The sequence below is a fragment of the Phaethon aethereus genome (genome assembly GCF_964289735.1).
Source record: "Phaethon aethereus genome assembly, chromosome: 2".
Taxonomy (NCBI): Eukaryota; Metazoa; Chordata; class Aves; order Phaethontiformes; family Phaethontidae; genus Phaethon; species Phaethon aethereus.
Genome location: NC_138582.1, coordinates 82,053,428 through 82,076,119, shown reverse-complemented (window position 1 = coordinate 82,076,119; position 22,692 = coordinate 82,053,428). Strand labels below are relative to the sequence as shown.

Here is a 22,692-nt window from a genome sequence, read left to right as displayed (position 1 = left end):
AGTCCCTGGCAGCTTTTAAGATGGTAGCGTCTGACTGAGGAGGGAGTGAGGGCAAAAGGTACCTCATGAATGGCTTGTTTTCACCAGCAGACTTTGCTTTCAGGGCTTTCACTAACCAGTGAATGTTTGACTGGAGGATCTTTGTGAACTAGTACTCTTCAGTTTTCCCTCAAAGAATTAAAACTGGTAGCCCTGTTGAAGGTAGAGTAACTCCTGAGCCATGATTGCGCTTTGTCTGTTCTCTGACTTAAACTTCAAAGTTTTTAAGGCTTATTTGTCAAAATTTTGCATTTTTTTCAGTCTGAAGTTGGTCTAGCTCATGTCATCCTTGTCTGTGTTGCACCTTGAGCTGCTTTTGGCAAAAATCTGAATCTGATGCTGAACATAGCTGAGCAATCTTCCCCAAAGTGGTCTAACTTTTGTCCTGCCCTGCTTAAGATCCTATCTTGTGAATCTGGGAATTCAAGATTTAACTATCTTAGCTGAGAATCTCTTTTTTTTTTTTTTTCTGAAGTTTGTCAAGATTTTAATGGATTGCCTGTCACTGCTTTTTCCAGTCTGCAGTAGGTTTCAGACTGCTTTTGTAAAATGAGGCAAAATTTGATGCAAATGTCTTCAGCCAGCCACATGGTCATGGAAGTGTTGGTGTCACAGGTGAGGCATCCATTTGACATGCAAATGATGTCAATTTGCATTTATGAATAACCAGGAATGAATTGTGGGACAGTTCAGAATCCCTCAAGTGTTTGTCACCCTTTGGTCTAACATGCATCTCATCCTTCTAACTGGAAGTACCATTAAAGCCCTTCTTGAAGCTGAAACCTTCCAGTGGTTTATTGCAAACTGCTGTGAACGCGTTTTTTATGTTTGTTATCTTAGGTCTGCTTTCCTTTTGCTGGTGACCTTCTGTCACCATTTGTCTCTTGCAGCATTTGTCATGGTCGTTTCTTTTTAGCATGGACTGTCTGCTTGAGTGATGGGACTCTTTCAGCTTACGGTCCTTTCCTTTCCATGCTTTTCAGGAGCAGCAAATTCAGATTCCCAAATCTGAATTTGTGAGATTAATAGCACATTGCAAAGTCTGTTGTGCTGGTTTTCTTTCTTTTCTTTTCTTGTCTGTCTTTTTTTTTTCCCCTTTAAATGAGTTCCTGGGAAAAAATCTGTAGCCATCCATTTCCTTTTTTGCTTGCTGCTTATTGTGGAAGGATTTACGTAAGATATTTTTCTGAGATTTTGGAAGTTGGGTACTACTGGTCACTATGTTAGTAAGCATAATGAATTAAAAATGAAAACTTTATTTTATGGGATATGATGATTACTCCAGCATAAACTTTGCCTAAGTCCTTAAGCTCCTCATGATCATGGTGTTAACAGTATTCCTTTTCTTTGTTTCTACATTCAGCATTTCTTTTATTTCTTTTATTTAGTGTGAGCCTGTTAGAATTGCTTTAGATTAGAATGATTTTAATAATAGGAGATTATTTTAAGTGTTTTAGCAGAGGTCTCAATGTATACATAGTGGGAACAACCTAAAACCAGCTTGAATAATGTTATGATAATCTATTAAACATAACTGTACAAGTGGATAATTGCTGGTCTAAACTTTTTTACAGGCATAACTAAATTCTTTAGTTAGGTTGTATTCAAATGGATTATGTATACATTTAATAAAAGCTCCATGTTTTCACTTTCTTATTTTAAATGCAATGAGTCTCAAATGGGTAATGAACATTTGATGAGTAATATAGTATGTTACAGAATATCCAGAGAGTTCTTACCTTTCTTGAACGTGGCATTGAGAGAAAGACAAAGATAATGAACACACACATACACCCCCTCTTTTTTTCCCCCCTGGAACATCACAGACTTAATGCCTTGGGTCTTGGTGAATCCTAGAAGCCAGGCCTTGCAAGGAAATGCTTACTGAGGAGGAGAAGGCCTCTGAGGAGAAAATGTTTAATATTCTATCAAAGATGACTTTACATAAAAGAACAAATGCTATCTGATGCTTTTCTCCATTCTCTCAGTGAAATGCAAGTTTGAGTACAAAGTGTTACAGACAAAATCTCCAAAAGTTAATACTGTTCATATGTGTAATAATATGCAATCTCATTGTAATAGCAATCACAGAAGATAAGTTGCGAACACTCTTCTGTGAGCAAACCCCAGATGTGGTGTCTTGGTTTTCACCTGTATGTATCAGAGACTGGAACATAGGTTTGCAAAAGTACGTGCAATATTCATCATAAATCAATACTTTTTAAAAGATGCACGCGTGGTCAGGGTACGTCGGAACTATCTATTTGCATTGCCCCTGTTAGCAGGCAAACCACCTGTTGGAACTGTGAACCCCCAGGAATGGCAGTACAATTAGGTGAAAAATTTAGGTTGCCCAGCAAAAGCCAGTTGAGAAACACTGCAGTTGGACAGACTTGACGCTTCATTGCCCAAGTGAGTTTTGTTTTCTGGTGTTACCCTTCCTACAGTATTAGACAGTGACTGTTTTCCCTTTGGGAACCACTGTTCCACAAGGCACGTCCCTCAACGAACTTTCTGTGCCAGTCTTCAGACTTTCACTTCTAGCTGAATTTAAGCTGTAGATATTTTTTCTGTTCGATGTGCAGGGAGGAGTCGATGCGGAAAGGCTTTCCCTTTCCCCCTGCACCAGAGCTGCTGTCAGAACTTGCTCCATTTAAGGTTGACCGAGCTGATGCTTGGTTTGGGGGGAAGGGTTGTGAGTACCTGGGTTTTTTTTTTTTAAGATGTTGTGCTCGTCCACAATGTTAAACACTATCATAAAGTTAAGTTTTCACTGGCAGGCATCAGTGGAATAGCGCTCGATTCATTTTGCTGGAGGCAGCAATGCTTTTTAGCAAATCACCCGTGCTGCTGGAAGTGATCTGTAGGCCTACAGAGATCTATGGGGTTTTGGATGTTTAGTCTACACTGCTGCTGAGCAGGCAGAAATTGGCTCCCCAGGTCTGCCTTGGTACTGCCTTGAGCCGCGGGGAGGAAGGAAGGCCCAGCTTTGGGAAATTAAAGCGCACTGGTCTTCCGTGTGACTTGCAATCCTTGTCAGAGAAGTGTTGGCTGTAGGGTTTTGCAAAATATCTCATAGAGGTGGTGTTTTTTTCCTGGATATTTACTTCTGGGGCCTATCTCACCAAATACACTAGTATTTCTGTTCCTTTACTTGCTGAGTTGAATCTATTACCCCAGCACCTATTTTACCATCGAGCCCGTGGTGCAGCACAAGCTTTTATAGTTCAAAATTTGAAATAAAAAACTTTTTTCTTTTCTAAGATAAAGATGTTTAGCAAAACTTGAAAGACTATCTCTTCTGCCACAAAGGCTTGATACGATTTTCACCCAAACGGCGTAAGTGCGGCTGCTTGGTGTCGTGGCTTAGTAACGTCGTCTTGCTGCTGGGGCACTCGGCCCTCGGTCGACGTGCTCGGTGAGCAGGAAGGCTGGAAACGGTGACGTGCATCGCTGGATAGCAGCATCTGTTCCCGCTCCTGCACGGGGCTTCTTCCCCCGTTTTTTGTAAAATTGGCAGGGTTGAGGGCAAATGGAAGAGGCAGAGCTTAAGAGAAGGCGGGGGAGAGCACCTGATGTGATCATTCAGTTAATAGTTTAAAAAAAAAAATTATTGATCATTTTCTGCCTTGCTCGAGGCAAGTTGTTGCTGTGTGGTAGCCGTTGGTTTGGGGATGTTTTTGTTTTTAGTTCTTCCTTCAGTGACAGTTCCCTAGATCAGAAACGAAACGTGAATTATCTCCCTGAACTTGTCTGTCACATTTAATCTTCTGTTTCTTCCTGGCTATCTTTGCCTCTTATCTCCTTGCTCCCAGTCACACTTCTCTTCTTCCACTAACAGGTTTTTGGGGTTGTTTTTTTATAAAATGTTTTAAGCAGGTGAATGCTTTTCAACAGAATGAGGGTAGTAGCAGGAAAAACAAAATGCTTGTGAGGAAACACAAATTTATAGTGTGGGGTTGTTTTTTTCCTGTTTTTCTTAGATTTGTAGAATTAGAATGATTGATACAATACTTTGCAGTGAAGTCACATTGCATGACTAAAAAGTAAATATAGACAAAGTATTTTTAGCTTTATTTGTCTTTTAAATATACTTAGGAGTGTAATTAATTTCAATATTTGGTTAAAAACTAGTTTATTTGGGATAAAAATTACCCAGATACTTCTTATAAGACATAGTAAGCTTTATCAAATGATTTTTAAAGTTTATTTTGTGCCTGTTTATTATACTTACAAAAGCATAGTGTTTTTTTTTTTTTTTCCTCCTCCCCTTCTACCCTTACCTTTCTTTATTTTTAGCACTGATGTGAAAAGTGCTACCCCTAAGTCAGAGGCTGGCTCTGCAGAGTGTCCCCTTAAGCAGCCAAAGCCAATCTGTTTTGAGGAGACCTTCCTAAGATCCTTAATCTGGTTAATGGACAAATTCTGTCTGGGAAATTCCCCCGGGTGAGCCATGCTGCTGAACGTGACAGTATCCTGACAGTGAAACTGCAAACAGGTTTGTCTGTGCAATGATAGGTTACAAGAAACACTGCAGGCCATGCATCATATTGCACTTCAACTTTTTAAGTAGAAAACCTGAGGAAAAGCAGTCTGAGATACTGACAGGTGAGGCAAGTCTGTTACTTCAGTCCTGAGGGGCCTGTATGTTGTAAAACAAACTTGTTTTGTGGTCATCTCCTATAGTGTGGACCGGGGATGCCCAAGGAGCATGTCCATGTTTTTTCCGGATGTCCAGAGCTTTATATAAGTTGAGAGGCATCACATGTAATCAGTCATGTTTCAGTAGTGGTATTGTTTCCTTCTTTATTTGTGCAGATAGTCCTGAGTCGTGGATAGAACATTGTGGCAAGAATGGAAAAGCACAAAGACAAAAATGAGTTTAATGCTGAACTTTTGTTAGTTAATCTTTAATTTCAGTATTTGGGAAAAGAAAAACTTCAGCCCCAGATTGATACATTTTTTGTGTGTGTATAATCTAAACAAGTGAGAAACCTGCATTTAAGAAAAATCTAAACCCAATTAAAAGGAATTCAGTCCAGATTTGTTTTTGGTTCTGGTGAATGCAGATTGTTGGTATGCTAGGGGCAGAAGCTGACATGCCCAAGGTGTGCATTAGCCTGTACTGCCATATGGCCTGTCATGTCTTACTGGTTAATTTAACCATCTGTCATGTCTTAACAATTCGTATTCACTTTCAGCACTTGGGTTAGATTTGTTTTCTTCTTTTTGGTACTATACTTTTCACCACACAGTGCTGGTATATTCCCATTATCTGAGTTTTATTAGTTTTATTTACAGTAACATTTGTTGTAGATCATACTGTCCTTTTCCATTGTTGTGAGTAGAAGATGCATGTATTCAGACAAGCATTTTGGAGATGCTTCTGCATAAATTTCTGGCCAAAAAAGGTCAATATAAAAACCCTAGCTGTTGATGTTTGACTTCTTTATCCCTCTTCCCCCTGTTCACTTCTAATTCTGCACTTGGGTTCACATCAACTTCTTTACTATGTGAAGTAAACGAGGCTACTGCCTGTAAAATAGGTTTCATGACATCTGAGTTCAGAGTGAAAATCCTGCTATTCATATCCTCTTCCTCATATGTTGCTTTTTCAGAATTACAGTGAAGCCTGATGTACTGTATAGTTTATTTTATTTTTTTAATAAGTAGAGTAGCATTTCAGGGCAAGCATCTAAGAGAAACTCATGTCAAAAAGGTTTTCAATCCTGATGTGCCATTTAAATCAAAAAGTTTGTTCCATCCTCTGAAAAACTTGCAACATACCAAAGCTGCAATTGCTGTGGTTCCCTTATTTTCTGTGCCTGCAGTCCCTTATCTCACTGATGGGCATATTACAATTTTACCATTGTGTGGGGTTGTTTTTTGGTTATTTGTTTTAAAAACTTGTAATCTAAGAAAAACTCAGTGCAAACTACATGAGCGATGTTGTCATTGTATTTGAAATTAAACATCTATGTAGCCAGACGTGGATGGTCAATCCTCTTTGCTAGAAAATCAAATCTCCTCAGTGCAATGTGTTGTAGTGTGTTCAAAGTTTGATATTTAGAGCCTCAAGTAGCCAGAGATATACTGCGTGTCGAAACGTGTGGGGTTACAACCAAGTTAAATGGTGTAAACTCATTACTGATAAGTGGTAATGTAATGGTTATGTAATGTTATGAGCTTCATCCTCAGCTCGTATCTCATTGATGATGTTCCTGTATCATTGATATAAGGAACCTGCTTAACAGGACTGTTGAATATGTTTTGTGATGGAGCATTTCTAAATGAGGCCTGAATAGTTTATCTGGTCAAATCTGGATTTTTTTTCTTCATGTTGCGATGATCACTTGCATATTTCATGCTTCCAGTGAGCTCTTAAATCCTGGAGAGGGGGGCAGTACCGTATGTTCTTGCTACTAGAGATGTTTAAAGAGTATCATGAATTTGTAGGGCTCCTTTTTAGGGCTACAGCAAGCCAGGACGACTGGTTCTAAAGGCTTTCACAAGGGACACAAATAAAATCTGTTCAGGCTTTATTAAAGCATACGCAAATGCCTGTGTATCCATCAATTTGAATAGTTTTAATGTCTTCAGCTTCTTGAAATGAAAAATGCTGCCAATATAGTGGTTTACTTTATTGACCTAAACTGTCAGGTTAGCAGTGTCGTTGAAACGTGTCTGTTGTATTTATTTCCATGGCAGCCCACACAAACTCTGAAGAGTAATTAGAGATTATTTTGTGTATTTCTCTCACATTACACTTGTCTGATTACAGTATTTTTCTTCCTGTGGAAAGTGAGACTTTGTCAAAAAGAACATTTTCCTAGGAAACAACCATTTCCCTATACTACTGAGGAACATATCTGAATAATTTGGAAACCTTCCGCTAGTAGGGTGGTTTTTTAAGTGTGAAGGGTGGAGATTGTCTTTTTGATCCAATAGGTAGGACTGCACTCTTCCCAGGTTCTTTCTAGTGCCCCTCTTGAATGTGGGAGGAGAGCAAAGGTTGTAGGAATGGGGTATCTTCATCTGGTAAAACTTCTGGCCCGTTCTAGGTTATCGTCATTGCCCTAATCTGATTTACCTGGCTGGGGCTCACAAGATACCTTTGCTGGAGCCTCACCACAGTCTACTTTCAAAAGCTCCACAGAGATGCAGAAGAAGGGGCGTTCCACTTTCTGTCAGGTTTCAGTCTTGGAGACTTCAAAAGACAGAGAACACTCCCTTTTCTGTATGCTTTATTCTTAAGCAGTTTCTGTTTAAAAAAATACACTATTTTGATTTTTTTTTTTTTTTTTTACTTGTCTGCTTCGCTTCTGATGCCTCTTGCAGCTATTTTAGTGTGTGTTTTTTAGGCTTCTCCTTACTTCCTGCTGTGATGCATCTCTGGCATTGCAATCAAATAATTTCTCAGTGTTTTGTCCAACGAAAGATTGGACTATTTGATGAATTAATTATCAAGTGGTTTCTTCAGCCCCTAAATAATGGTTTAGCTCTTCTCAAATGTTTTTGGGTTTTGTTTTTCTTTTAATCTAAAAGGGAGAAAAAAAAACCCCACTCCTTCACAACCATGGTCATAAGAATTCTGTGTCTACTCTGATGTATACATCTACATCATCTGTACTTAACAGCTTTCAGAACTGTAAATTTAATGATGACTTTGAAGTTGTATGTAGCCCTGTCTTTGAATGGGACTGATGCCTTCCCCAAGGGAAAAATAGCCTTACTGCTAGGGATGGGTTGGTCAGGGAGGGGGGATGAGTCCATTTTCAGAATATGTAGGAGAGTTGTGTGTGGCCTTGATGCATGTCCCTGCTTTGGTTTCAAGCAACCTAAAGGAGTGCAGCGTTATTAGTGGGGTGAAGGGGTGGTGGCTGGTTGAGAACATGGACAAGTGCAGTTTGGGGTGAGCCACGTATTCATGATGCCTCGAGGTTTAGGGAAACCGCTTCTGAGGGCGACGAGCCTCCTTGAATGCCAGAATGCTAATGGGCCTCGGTAATCCGATGTTTTATTGCTTCCTGGTAGTATATTGATTGCTGCTTTTCCATTCTGACCTCGTTGCTTTTCCAACCTCTGTGAGCTTCCGACTGCATTAATGCAAGGGTTTTCTGAAGCAGACGATACAGATCAGCTTTCAGCTTCAGGCAGTAAAGGATGTAGCTGTTTGCTGCTAACCCAGGATGCAGGCAGGAGTTGTGTCATACCTCTCTCTCCATCAGTTGCATCAGTTCTTTGAGTTCACAGTCTTTGCTTTGATTGACATAACTGTCTTTCCAGTGCCTTCCGAAGTAGCGGCAGAATATGGTGGAGGGGGCTGAATGTGTAGATGAGGTAGGATGCAGTTGTCTGAAATCCATCACACTTGCCCCTTTTTTCTTTTTTCTTTTTTTGATAATGATATAAAAATCTACAAGTGTTTTGTCGACTTCAGCTGTAATTGTCTGCTATTTTCCTGAAAGTTACCTGTGTGAGCTTTACTGGATATGATACAGTACCAGCAACAAAGATAACTGTTGGTATAATAGCTATTGGTTAGTTGATTTTAATATTTAAATAAAGCATGCAATAAAAACATGTTGCTTCTAAGTTGATACTTGAATAACTTAATAAATGCAAGAATTTTAAGAGCTATGGAAATGATATTTTAATCGAAAACAGAACTTGCTATTCCAGTTTTTGAAATACCAACTTAGTAGAAACATTAAAAATGGTGGTGTTGCATCTTTTTATAAATTTTCTGGTCTTTTTTTCTTTTTAAACTAGATTTAAGAACTTTAAAGGGAGATAGTATTTTGTGCTTAAATGTTGATATCTGATAATTTGGAAATAGTGTAGTAAAATTGCATATTGAGGTCTGTGGGAAAGTATCAGTTTTGCTTACAACTAAAGGTGTTTGAGACATGCTTTAAAAGGTATATTCATGTTCTGATGGCCTTAATTTCTGAGATTTCAGAGTGTTTATGTTTTTAAAAAGAAAGTATTTTAGCTACCTGTTGAAATCTTTGGTTTTTTGATATGTTAGAAGAATAGTGGCAGTTACTGCCTGGTAGAGTTTTAACTCTCAAACTTTTTTTTTTTGGGGTGTTTACCGATAATCTTATTACTCAGGTGGCTTCAAGTTATTTCTAGATTGCCACTTAGCTATTTTCAGGCAAGTTATGTTGGTTTTATTTTATTGTTTTTTACATCTGCCTTGTCTTGTTTTCAGGAAATGTAATGTGGTTTTGGTCAAGAAGTTTCCGTGGTTATACATATGTTTACTATTTAGTACAGTAATGTTACAGTCTTAATTACATGTGCAGTACACAAGTAAACCTCTGTTTAATCTTAATGTAATAAACTAATACTAAAATTGCATTTAGTATTAGACTAGTATTAGTACTTGCAGATTCAGAACTATCGGTAGAGTATGGAGGAGGTTGAATTAAGCCCACCTCACCAGAAGACTAGCATAACTGTTTCAGAACATGTTGATATTTGGGTTATACTGCCACTAAATTCAATGGGAAGAATCTTTCGGTTCACTGGAAGCAGGATGAAGAAGAAATCTATTGTTCCAAAGAGCGTTTTTAATTTGTAAATGGACAAAAGAATCGTAGTGCTTATAGAAGGGGGTGTAATTCTTTATTCTGTAGCGAGTATGGTTTTTTGATGCACTGTTGAAACCTTGCCCTCAATTTTTCTGTTTTCCTTTTTTATTTTCCTCTGAATACAGAGTGAACCAAGTACATAGTGAAATTCGGACATAATCGTAACAGGCTGTATTTCAGGCCACTCTGAAGGGTACTAGACTTTAGTGGAGCCGTTCAGCTGTTCTGAGAATCAGTCTCAAAGATGCAGGGTTAAAGAGCATTTTGAAAATGCAGACCGTGAAGAATTTAGTTCTGTACTAGTAATATCAACTTCCTGGGTAATTGCAGTAGTTACAGATAAAATATGTATTTGGGATTCTCAGCAGATTTTCTAGTAAGGGGAACAACAGAATTACTTTCAGTTGTGTGCTAATGGCAAGTCCATCTGAAAAATGTTTGAAGGGAAAAATATGCAAATAGAGTATTCCACTGAAAACGTGCACATACGTTGAAAAAATCGGAAGGAAACACATATATGGCACAAGCTGATTAGTAGGAAGAAAATGGGATAAATTATTCTTTTCTTCTAGCCAATTTGTATTGATGTTTAAGTAATAATGCATCCATGTATCTTTCTCACTTCTATGTTGCTATCACACATTACTTTATACCTGTGCTTTGCATTTTAAAAATATTTAGTGTTCGTTTACGCAACAAAACCACTGCCCACACAATGAATGTAGTAGAGATTTTCGGCAGGAATGGCTGCCTGACAGTCTGAGCAGTACAAGCATCACCAACGTCCAGGATTTTAACCTCACAGGAGAATCAGCAAGGGATGTAATAGTTGTATCTTTGATTGTTTTTCTAAATATTTAGATAGCATGTTACTGCTTTGTGGTATAGGCCTAACCTTTGTTAAGTGTTGCTTGCCCACTTGCTTGATTCTGGCCTTCAAAATGTGTGATGCTTGTATGGCTTCCCCGTGACTCTCCTTGGGAATCTTGCCAACGGACCGCAAAACTGAAGTACTTAAGTGACAAATGGATTCAAGTGACAAAAGTAATAGCAGCTGTAAATATGCAAGTCTCTTTTTTAAATATCAGGATAGAAAATAGTATTTTTAATAGTAGAATAAGAAAATGTTTTAATACAATCCCAGTTGAACATGCTATTTACCAATTTTTAAAAAAAAAAGAGCTGTATCCTTGAAATAATTTTTCCAGAAGGCATGATTAATTTCTTCATCCCGAGAAGATTCTTAAGTTGTAGAAAGTCTTAGCAATATGATTTTTTTTTTAAACTGTTGTGGGTAAAATGTTGGTAAAGCACGACTGTTGCACTGTTGCACTTTAGTGAGGCAGCAAAAAGATCAGCCTTCATATAACTACATCTGTTCATCAGCTTTAGCTTATTTCATTTGTAGATCTTAAGATATGTGCATAACATAGTTCTGAAACTAGTTGTGACTGCTGCTCCTTTCTTCTCCCCCATTCCTGGTTCTTCTGTGGACCTGTTTGGTCTAGGGCATTCCCGGATCGCACAGTTAGGGTTTAGGGGTGTTTTTGCCCTTTGGGATGTGTGGGAGTGGGGCTCGGGATTTTTGGTCTCTATTTAAGAAGAGATGATATCATTATATCTATCTCTCCAAAATATGTAGTTTCCTTGGAAGAAATGAGGCTTTGGAGTAGATGCCCACAGCTGGATGATGCAACTCAAGTGATTAACTGGGGCTGTTGCTGCCCTTGCATGCTATTTCTATTTGTATATTGAAAACATTTATTTGATTATTTTGTTTGGGGTTCTTTTGTGCTTAAGTGCTACATTCAAGGAAACTTTTAATAAAGTCAGATCCTGTATTTGTCACGCTTTTTTTTTTTCCTCTCTCTCTTAAATGTATCTTATAAATCTGTTTGCAGCTGGGTCTCGGGCATCTTACAGCAGCCAGCACAGCCACCTTGGCTCCGAGTTAAGGGCACTGCAGTCTCCAGAACACCATATAGATCCTATTTACGAAGACAGAGTTTATCAGAAGCCCCCTATGAGGAGTCTCAGCCAGAGTCAGGGGGACCCTCTGCAACCAGCACACACAGGCACATACCGCACTAGTACAGGTAGGTGGATGTAACTTGCATGATTGTCTTTTTATGAGGTATACCCTTATTCTTCTCTTTCTGATGTGCTAAACCAAATGTTTTATGTGCATGCCAGTCAAACAAAATACTTTGTGCAGATGGCAGCTATCAACAGAACCCCAAAGGCATGCACAAAATGGAGAAATACTTCATGTTGTGCTGTATGTACAGTAGGTTAAGCTAATTTGGGGAGGGGGCTTACTCATGGGAGGAGAGAGAATATTTTTATTAATCTTGTGTATTGTGTTTGAGAAAAATTTGTTCTCTCTGAAGAAGTTGCTAGGGTTTTTTGCTTGCACAGGTATTTTGTGTGTTGCAAAGGGACTGCAAAGTTCATTCAACATGAAGCTAAAGGATTGTTCACTTGCTCTCAAAGTGAATCATACATAAATGTTCTTCCCCTCTTCTACAGAGGTATGCTTAGGTATAGGTACACAGGCATAAAATTGAACTATGGCATAAAGAAAAGCTGTTAGCATCACTGGTTTATCTATAAATAATAATGATTGACCATGAAATGTCTTGGTGTACAAGTCCTACTTGCAGAATGTCCTCTCAACCAAATGAAATACAGCTGTATGTTGGAACCCACAAATAGATCAGAAATCAACAGGGATATTTATGGTATTTAATGCACAAAATAATTAGAGTACATAAATGCTACAGCCAAAATAGCCTAAAGCAGATGTAGGAAGAACTTGCCTTAGGAATTGTAAGTATTTCTGGTGTTTTGTCTTTGCTGTGTTGATCAAAGAGGGAAGATTATGTCCATTCTCAGATCACTCCCATTTTCATCAAGAAAAAGTTAAGTGTACCTTTTGGAGCAAAATACTTTTGCTTTCTTCTAAAACATTTTTTTTGTTTTGTTTTTAAAACCACTTCTCCCAGGGCAAAGCTGGCAGTTTCTGCATATCCAGAAATTTCTATTGCTTTGTGCAAGTTCTGGGTGTTTAGAGTACAGGATAAAATCCTTAAAAAGAAATTTTTCCACAGAATTCTCTAGTGAAATACCTATAACAGCTTTGTACTTTTTGAAGAACGCCATTACACCATTTCCTTACTGTTAAAAGAAACTGCCATAGTGTATGTTTTGTGTAGAGTCATATGTGTATAGGAGAAAAGATTACTATTCTTTGCATGAAGGGGACAAGACCTCTGCATAAATCACTGAGCAGCAGAGGCAGTGAAAGTGGTTGAAGCAACTATTTATATTGAACTTTAAGCTTTGTGTTCCACATGTGGCCTCCTTGTTTTTCCTATACGATGCTCTCTTTCCCAGTCATGCCCTGAAGAGGGTTTCATGTTTTGCTTGCAAAATATCCCTTGGTTCCCTGTGCTGAAGTAGCAGGCTGTCTTGTGACTGTAATGTTCACAACACCTCCGTAAGGAAGGTAAACCCTGTCAACATAGATCACAATCATAGTGAATGAAACTTGGACGTAGGATGTTGGTGGGTAATACCTGAAGATGGGTCTTCAGAAGGGAAGAGGAAAAGCTAAATAAAAATATGTTGATTTGGGTAGCAGAAATGACCCCTGTGAAGGTGACTTTTGTCTTGCTGTTTGGGATACGGATTTGAACACTGCTCCAGGCTCGTTCTTAAGAATAACCCCATCAGTCCTGCTTTGTGTTGGCTTGATCCTCCCTCGCTTTCCGCCTCCACCCCTATCATCAGGGTCAGGGGAAATAAAAGCAGGTGGATGTGTGCCAGGCCAATTATTCTGTTGCTCGGTCGATAGCTGTTAGCTGTGGATGCTGTCAGCCTTTCAGACAACCAGGCTGAAGAGCTGTTGACACTCAGAGAGAATTTTGGACTGGACTGGATCAACTCTCAGACTCCTCCTGCCTCTACTACAAATGCCCATAGGAACATATCACTTCTGATGGAGACCATACAATTGTTCTCAAACGAGCAGAAAGGAGGGGAAGGAGTTCAACTGAAGTTCGGCACATAAAACTTTTTATTTCATCGTTGGGTTGTCCTAAGTGTATTTTATTGTAGGACTGAATAGCTACTTGTCTTGACTATTTGGTATAAGATATGAGGGATGTAGATTGCTGTGTACTCCTTGAAGATATGTGCCAAGGATTCATGGCCTGTATCTTCTGGGTGTGTGAATTGCCCGGGGGGCGGGGGGGACGGACTTTAAGACTTAGTGCGCTCCTTTATAGACCGTAGTACACATTCTTTTGTCTCTTGCAACAGTACCTTTAAACATGAAGACGGTGCATGCTTTTACACATCGGGGGGCGGGGAGGAAGGCAAACTTAGTCTAAGGACTTTGTCTAAAGCCTGGATTTTTCTTCTCTGCAGCTAATATTGCCCATTAGAAACAAAAATTATGCTAGCTATACTTGTAAACTATTTAGGTTTGTGATTTTTTTTTTTTTTAAAAGAACATTCTTTCTGAATTTGAAAATTTCACTGAATTTGGAAGACTAAGTAAGTCACAGAATGGAAACTTTTTTAAAATAATACAGGCATCACCTCTTTCTCTTCTGTGAGCTTTTAAATACTTATTACATTAAGGAATGTTTATGCAACTAAGAATAAAGCACACTCAAGTTTTTTTCATCCCCTAGGTGAATCAACATTCAGTGAGCAGAATTCAATAAGCTAAAATTTTGCTACAGGGTAAACTAAATTAAGTTTGTTCTACTTACTGGTTTTTTTGGGTGTTGGTTTGGTTTTGGTTTTTTTAACTTTCGTATTTTACTTGTATTTCGTTTGTGTATGAAATGCATGACGATAGTTCTGCACTAAGGGCTATGTATTGCAGAAGATACAAAATGGTAGGAGCCTACTGAACATCTCCCTTATTAGCATAACTTTAGATAGGAGCAGGATGAGTTCTTCATCACTTTGTGGTTTAAGTTATGACTGAGTGTGTTACTGTCATGCTGTCTAAGCTAAAAATGATCTTTCAAACTTGACAACAGTCGCTGCATAGGCTTTTTTCATTGGCCGCTTTTACTTAACAATCCCTTTTGGTCTTCAAAGGGTAATGCCTTCTCTCATGTAAAAAGTACCAGCCCAAACTTTTGCACTAAAAGTAGCAATAAACATGAAAGTCTACTTTTGAAATGGGAATCCACAAAAGATGTGCTTGGAGGAAATGCTCAGATGTAATATAAATAATGAATTAATTAGCTTACTGAATAGCAACTTATAACTTGTATTTGTAACCCAACTAAATAACGCTAATAATTTTTGTCCAGGCAGAGGTGTTACTTATTTTTCCCTATAAAGCTAAAGGCCTTGCATTATTAATTTAAATCCTAAGTTAATAATAGAGAAGTTTATTTGATGGGATGTTTACATGAACACTGCTGGAATTTAGAGGGCTATTACTTAAGAGGGGAAGGATTGCCTTTTGACTAGAGCAGGACGCAGAATTGGCGACTGTGTTCTTATTTGCAGAATTACAAGTTTGGACTAGGGATTTAGTCCTTAGTTATTTGTTTTTAATTCATGTTAAACACGAAAGAAGTCCAAGCAGCCAAAATCTCAGCAAGCCTGGGATTTCCGTAGCTGCCTTGAGGAGAAAGCAGCACTGCTGCTCGGGTTCTGGACTGTCGGTGCCGACCTGCAACGAGGGAGCATGGCTTCGGCAACGGTGGGGTCTGTGGGACCGGTTGCCATCACACTCTGGAGGCTGGCAGCACGCCGTCTGGAAGCCCGTGATGACGCTTGCTTTCGCTGTGGTCCCTCAGTGAAAGAGATGAGCCCTCCTCTATAAAAAGGATGTGATTTCCACATGAAGCTATTAAAAGCCTTAAAAGAGTGCTGTTGCCAGTGGTCTGGGAGGGAGGGGTGGTAGATGGTAGGTCTGTGCTTATTCTGAACTCTCTGCAAACTGGGCCTTCATCAGATGAAGTAAGTCCTGCTGCTTAAAAGCACCAGTGATGATGCTGGAGAACTGGACGTTCAGATCTCAACACCCACAGAGGGCTCACGCTTTAAAAGCGCTCACTGGTTTCACGGGCAGCAGGCAAATATCTTTGTCCCCATCCTCACACAAGTGGCAAGGATGAACCAGGAATTACACCAGGGGAGCGAAGCTGTCCTCCTCACTTCTGTGAACAATGTACACATCTCACTGGACCAGGGGAACCTTGACGGCCTTGAAGAGGATTGCCTCAGGATGCACCGCCTGAGGACAGTCTCTGCCTCTGGTCCCTGAAGGTCACCGTGGGGAAGGTCTCGTGATGCAGCTCGCTTGTGCTAAGTCCAGCACCTTTGTATGGTTATGCAGCCAGGTGGCATTAGTTTTGAGTGCTGAGTGTGTGGAGCTGAAGTGCCTCCTTGATGAAGACAGGGCACGCACGGCACTGTAAGGACTGTTCTGTGCTTCCCAGAGGGAGGGGGAAAAGGAAGAGTAGGGTCTGTGGCTGATATTACTGAAATTAAAAAGAGGACGCTGAAATGAAAGATTCCCTGAAAGGAGGTTGAATAGTGAAAGGATAAGCAGTCAAAGTTTGCGTTGCCTCTGAAGAGTGGCTGAGTGTGGGGCCTGAAGGGTTTGCCAAGCGTGCTCTCGCACTGGGTTATCCTTCAGGGAGCGTTTGTGGGGCAGGGCCGTTCCTGCAGCACTTCTTGTGCTTCCTCCAGAGCTTCCCAATGGCCCTGCACCTGCAGGCGGTTGCCAGGCTGCCCTCCAGCTTCTCTGATGGCCTCGTCTCCTTCAGGCCAGGTCTCCGAGGTTCCTCCCACTGATGCTTAGGTGGTTCCACCAACGTGCCGCCGCCTCTGAAGCTGTCGGTTACTGCCAGCCGTGCTGCCGCAGGCTGCACCGGCTCCTGGGTGCTGTGGTGGAGAGCACTGGTCACAGAGGCCTGTGAAACTCCTGATGGCAGGTGCAAACCAGAAGCCTGGCTGTGCTCTCTGTTCAAGCGCTTGCCAGCGGCAGGAAGAAACTCTGTATTTCATAGTCCTGTGATACGGCTCAGGAAAAACTGCTGAAGGTGGGAATTATCACTGTATTTCTGGACAGATGCTGCCCTCCTTTTCTCTGCCTGCCTTCCTGCTCCTGCCTGGTTCTTCATTCTCTGAAGGAAAGGAGCCTGCACCGAGGGATGCCTTATGTCCAGCACTGCTCCTAGTTATTTGTAACACTGTCTTCCTCCTCTAAAAGTGTGCCTTGCTTTAGTGGGGTAGGGGCAGTGGTTGTTTCTGGAGTCCAGTCTTTCTTCACAGGTTAGACATGCTGATGGAGGGACGGGAAGAGGACCCGGGCGGCTATGTTGGTGTTTGCTGCTTTGCCCCTGCTGCACTTAGCCCAGGCTTCTGCTGTCCTGGAGGTTAAGCAATGTCTGAGGGGAAGATTTACAAGGAAAACTGGCATTCCTTCTCCTGTCACTGAGCTGGTGGCTTTCTCACAACATGGCTAGGCTGTTTCTCTCCTCTGCCTCCTCGTTCCATCTTATGAAGTGTCCACAGTGAGGATCAGGTCTCTACTCGGGTTACCTAAAGGAGAGGGAGAAGCAAAACTTATTTTTTCTGCCACCTCAGACAGGAACAGCCTATACAAAATTCATTACACTGTTGGTTGGTTTGGGTTTGTGGGGGTTTTTTTGCAGGAATGGGAGGTTGCTAGGATTGCTGCTTGTGGGTGCTTAAATGGCTCTGATCCTCCTCTCCTTTTTTTCATTGCACAAGCAGACCAGGGCAGTCCCAGCTCTTTGATGTCTGATCGCCTCCCGTTCTTAGTGCCAGGTCACTCCCTGGGGGCACCCTCCCCGTAGCAAAGGCAGTCACACACCCAACCCATTTGAACTTCCATCCCATTGACCTGGTAGACAGAAGGCTGGCCTTGTGGAGTTGCTGCTGGAAAGCTGCACCAACCACCAGCTCCTTGCCTCTGCCCTGCCTTTGCTCCTCTGCTGGCATGGTGGGGCAGAGACCTTGCCTTGCTCTGGGAGGGAGTGCTGCTCTGCTGAGTAGGTGCAAGTCAACTTTTTTTTTTTCAGTTGAGATTTTTACAGCAAGGATGGAGAAGGGTGTTGCATGGACTGCTTAATGCTGCTTCCAAATACCCAAGTACTTAATTTGCTGCATGTTTTTTGGTATAGTTTTACTTCGGTTTCAGAGCAGCATCTAGCTATTAGTGAAAAGCATCCTGTTAATATGCTAGTTCCTATATTACAAATACTTCGTTTGAAAGTAAAATGGGAACCTTGGTTTCAAATATATTTTTCTTTATTTGGCTTTAAACTTGTCACTCCATGCAAAAAGGAGGAGCAACAGCAAAATCAGCTTTGACTTGCCCCATTTGGATTAAATCCTTTGTCCGTTACACTGCTTCTCAAATCTTATTTTTGTTCAGTCCTAAAGTGCAATAGGTAGGTTATAAATACCGAACATCACTTCTTTCTGTTTAGATTGTGGGTTTTTTTCTGGTTGGGGGACAAGTTGGTTTGTTTTGGTTTCTATTTTGTCCCAAGCTGATGTGCTGTTCAGAGGCATACTGTGATGCCACAGCTGCAGATTAATTGAAGATCATGCTGGTAAATCACACAGCATGGAGTTCTGGCTATAGGACGTAATGTTTTCAGGGAAATTAAAAAGAAAAATTATTCCTACCACTGCATCTCTATTAGTTTGGTAATGTTGTTATAATAGACCCGTATTCCTGACTGACATCCACTTGATAACATTGCTTAGGGAGAGAGAATTATAGGAAATAAGTGGGGAACAAATCTTCAGTACAAAGTAAATTGAGCACAAAATACCTTACAGATCTGCATAGTGAATAACAAATCACCTCAGAGCAATGCAAAGTCATAATCCCATTTCATTTGACAAATCCAGGTGTCTGGTATAGCCTTACCTGTGTTATATTCTTGTGTATATGTTTTTAGGTGATTCTTTTTCCAGGTACAGTGACATTTTCTCTGAGGGGGAAAAAAACCCCAAAATTCTATTTCTTTCGTATTAAAATTTTGTCAGGACTTTATTAAAGGACATTGTTTTCAACTTCAGTGGTATCCAGTGGTCACTGTAAAGCTGTGGAGAAGAGCAATGAGGGAGGGAAGTGGCAGGAAGTAAAAACCCTGTAGAACCACCTTTGTAATCTGTGAACAATAGCCCCCTTATAGCAGAGAAGCATTTCTCCAAATAAGATATTCATAGCCTGAAAGTACTGAGCCCGTGTTTTGGTTCTGTAGAGGAATTGTACCCTTCTGAAGACAGCCCAGACTTCACTGTTGCTCCGAATATAAACCTTTTAAAACGGTCCGTATCCACAGCCTCCTTCCTCTGTCCTGTGAACAGGATACCTCCAGAGGCTTGTGGTTTTTCCTATGTATTTTCTAATTCTTCTATTCTTTTTCAATGGAAGAATTATTTAGAGCATGTCTGAATGCTTCTCAGGTGTCCCTTGACTTTTGCCACCTATTGAGGGAGAAGTGTGATTATAAAATCTTGGTCAGGGAAGCACATACCCTGTAAATCTCATCTGCCACTATTGAGAAAATACAGTGTCTACTCTGTGCCAGAAACGGTGTCTTTGTCATCTATTTACTGTGCAAGTGTAGTCTCAGGTTAAAGCCTGGTCACATTAGACTTTAGTGATGCAGGACTATGTCCATTCTCTTTTATTCACTTCAGTGTTGTGTAGAAATACAAGGTTGACATTCATGAAATAAGAAGCAATTCAAACAACTTTCATAAATCTCCTTCTTGTAAATCTTAGCTGAACAAAACCACAATGCTGTGCCAGAGGTAACTACCCAGTGATGTCCTCAAGACGTCTAATGCTTTTGTTAGAGGATCATTCTTTCTGCAGCATTATATTATAAAGGCACTTTTAAAAATCACTAGCCTATTTTTAATTTTTTTTTTAAACTCAAGGTGTAATCTTTTTTTTTAATATAAGACTGTCTACTTTTAGAGGTAGTCTTCTCCTCTATCATAATTTCAGCAGTTTACATGTAGAGTTTTTACAAGTACAGCAAGCATTCAAAGATGTTAGTTTTTACTATAATGGGTTCAGCAGTTTTCAAGCTATCATTTGCAGAAGTTAAGTTAATGTTTAAGGTGTACATATCACATGGTCTGGCACTGGAATACTAATGTGGTTAACTTAATAGTAAAATAACTCTCTACTCCAGACTGGAAGCTATTCATTAAAATAGCTGAAGCTCACTAAGGTGTTATAGAAAATACCAGTTAGCAGCCATTTTATTACTTAGGATTATGGTGTACTAAATACAGAAAAGTCAAAATCTAAAGGAGAAGACATCCATGTCCTTGATAGCTGTAGAATGACGCAGTGCAGGCTGTTAATCTGTTATTGTCTCATAATATTTATACATTTTTTAATAATGATTATGACTTTCATTCATGTGTTCTGCTTTACGTTGGCCAGCTGGACAAGAAACTTTTAACAGAGGGATTTCAAGAGAAGGTGAATTTGAAGTGAAAACAGAAATTCAATTGCAGTGGCTAGTCTATGCGTGCTAGTATGGTCTGTGTGGTTTTGCTGTGATCGGGTTTTACAATCACTATGGTCATTATGTCCCATGCTCACCATGTGAAACCATGAAGTACTAGGGAGAGAAGAGCGATGTGTATGTCTTGTATCATGCCATTGCTCAGGGTTGAATTTTATTTCCAGTAAGGAAACTGGTATGATGAACTTTAGTATCTCAGATTCTGAAAGAGCAGTTGCTTTTAAGGGCCTTGGCAGTTGTTACTTTCTGTGTTTAAATGGACATGTAACAAATGAATTAAACTGCATGTTCTCCCCAGTTTGAGGCATGCAACTCAGAGAGACGAGACAATCTGAGAAAAGATCTTGGCATAATACCTTAAGCAGCCAAAGGTGGCAACCGATTATCACATTATGTGGAAGTACCTTTTTTTTTTTTTTTTTGTGCAGGGTAGCATCACTGAAACATGCTAGAAGCTGAGTCTGAGAATGGAAGTTGCATACAGTAGTGGAGATTAAAATCTGTCAGACTTAAAATGTGGTCAGTTCGTGGAGGTGGAAAGGAGTATTATATATACATATGTTTTTTTTAATACCGAAAACTTGAAAAACATGGCTTCTGCCCTGTTTGGTTGTAAGGAAGTCAGTCACGCCTCCTTACCATGTCACGGAAACATCTGATGATAAAAAGTTGGGAATCTGAAGTAATTGAAACGATGTAGTTGCTTGGGGAATGCTAATATCTGCAGAAAACCTTGATGTCCCCTCAGACTACATGGATTTCAAAATGCTGTTTTAGCTACATATGCTTTTGAGATAGAGGCTGTGTTATCGTGATGGACATGCCATAACTCTGGAACCTGATGGTGAAGGATGACTGGAGGGAAGGATGTAGAATTTGAGAAGGTTGTGGGTATGGGGATGTGAGGTTGGGCACAGCAGCGAAGCCTTGTAACAGAGCTGGCTGTGGAAGAGACTGCAATCAAGTTTTGACTTCAGGATTCACTGAAGTGGCATCAAGCACAGCTGCAGATAAACTTTGATCGGAACTTACTTATCTCAGGCACCATATCTACTGAACTGAAATGCAAATTTCTAGGATACAAACTCTGTCACCATTGTGTTCACTGAATTAATTGTCTACCTATTTCTTCATTAAAACTTGCTTTAGAGGTACAAAAATCCTTACAGATTATTTATAAGGTATGTACTTGCTTCCATTGCTAACCCTAATGGAAGTAGGTGGTTTCAGATGATACCAGCTAATCACGTCCTTGAACCCATAAATGAAATAACTACTAGTAAAGAAATGCCAAGTCTAAATTGGTGATTAAGAAAATTACTCCGTATGGTAAGGGTTAGGCAATGGCAGTTATACATCTTACCCCAGTGGAACAGTTCAGTAAAAGGAAAAAAAGGTATGTATTTCAAACAAAAAACAAGCATGACAAGGAAACTAAGGTACACACAATATGAGAATGTGCAAACTGAGGTGGAACAATGTAGACAAAGGGAGCATTCAAAGTGGCCAGATACCAGCTCTTCTATAAACAGAGAAATAGCTCAGAAACAAGGAAGCAGTATTTTCTTTCACCGATTCTTTCTGCGTTATGGAAAAAACATCAGTTTCTAAGCAAAGGAATGTTCAGTCTTGTTGTAACAATTAGTGTCAGATCTAAAGAACGCTCTTAGAAAATTGAAATGAAAGGATACATCAGTGCGGTAGCATCTTCAGTCGTCAAAGGTTGTCAGTTTTTGCATTGGAAGAGGATTCATTGAACATGACAATATGCAGAGCACAAGTGATGTTTCCTTGGTGTCTATGAAGGAAGGAGTTGTTTTCCTGCAGAAGAAATTGTGGCTTGTAAATACAGCAACAGTCAGGAGATGATTTTAAGACTTTTGAAAGAATCAAATAGCAAACGGGTAATAATTCATTACTGAGGTGCGGAATCACTTTGAGTATGTTTATGATCGTCATCGAGCTTAGCACTCTGAACCTGCCAGCGGTGGGAATGAACCTGTTAATTCAGAGTTGCACTGAGTATTTCCCATAGAAGTTACAGTATAGTGGCTAACCCGCTACCTCTGGGTTTTGAAGATGGGATGGGAAAGTATGAACAACGTACATCTCCTGTGATACCATCTGGAAGAGACATGGAAATTGCTGTGATAAAAAGGCTTCTTCCTTACCATGTCGTGGAAACATCTGATGATAAAAATATAACTCAATACGTGACTGCAGCGGCATGTAGACATGCTAATTCCAAGCAGGTATGACAGCCAGGTATAACCAGTACCTGAGGAAATTGTGACAAACATGTTTGTGGGTGGAAAAGAGACCTTTTTTGCCAAGTGTCATGCTGTTCAGTACCTATTTCTTCTGATTGCTTGCATTTCCCCTGTACGGCTTGTTATGTTCCTGTAAAAAGACATACCTGGTGCAGCAGGGAGACTGGCTATTTGCCATGCCCGGCTCATGGAGGCACTGAGCTGAGCAAGGGA

The 22,692-nt window shown here is 40.1% G+C and overlaps 1 protein-coding gene across 1 annotated transcript in view; it reads left to right on the top strand.

The window, feature by feature from the left end:
• CTNND2 (catenin delta 2) overlaps positions 1 to 22,692 on the top strand; it is a gene marked incomplete at both ends in the record, with an annotated part of 569,531 nt that overhangs the window by 276,251 nt on the left and 270,588 nt on the right. Inside the window, one exon of the mRNA XM_081996266.1 lies at positions 11,540 to 11,734. Coding sequence (XP_081852392.1) covers positions 11,540 to 11,734 — 195 coding nt within the window. The remainder of the gene's footprint in view (positions 1 to 11,539; positions 11,735 to 22,692) is intronic.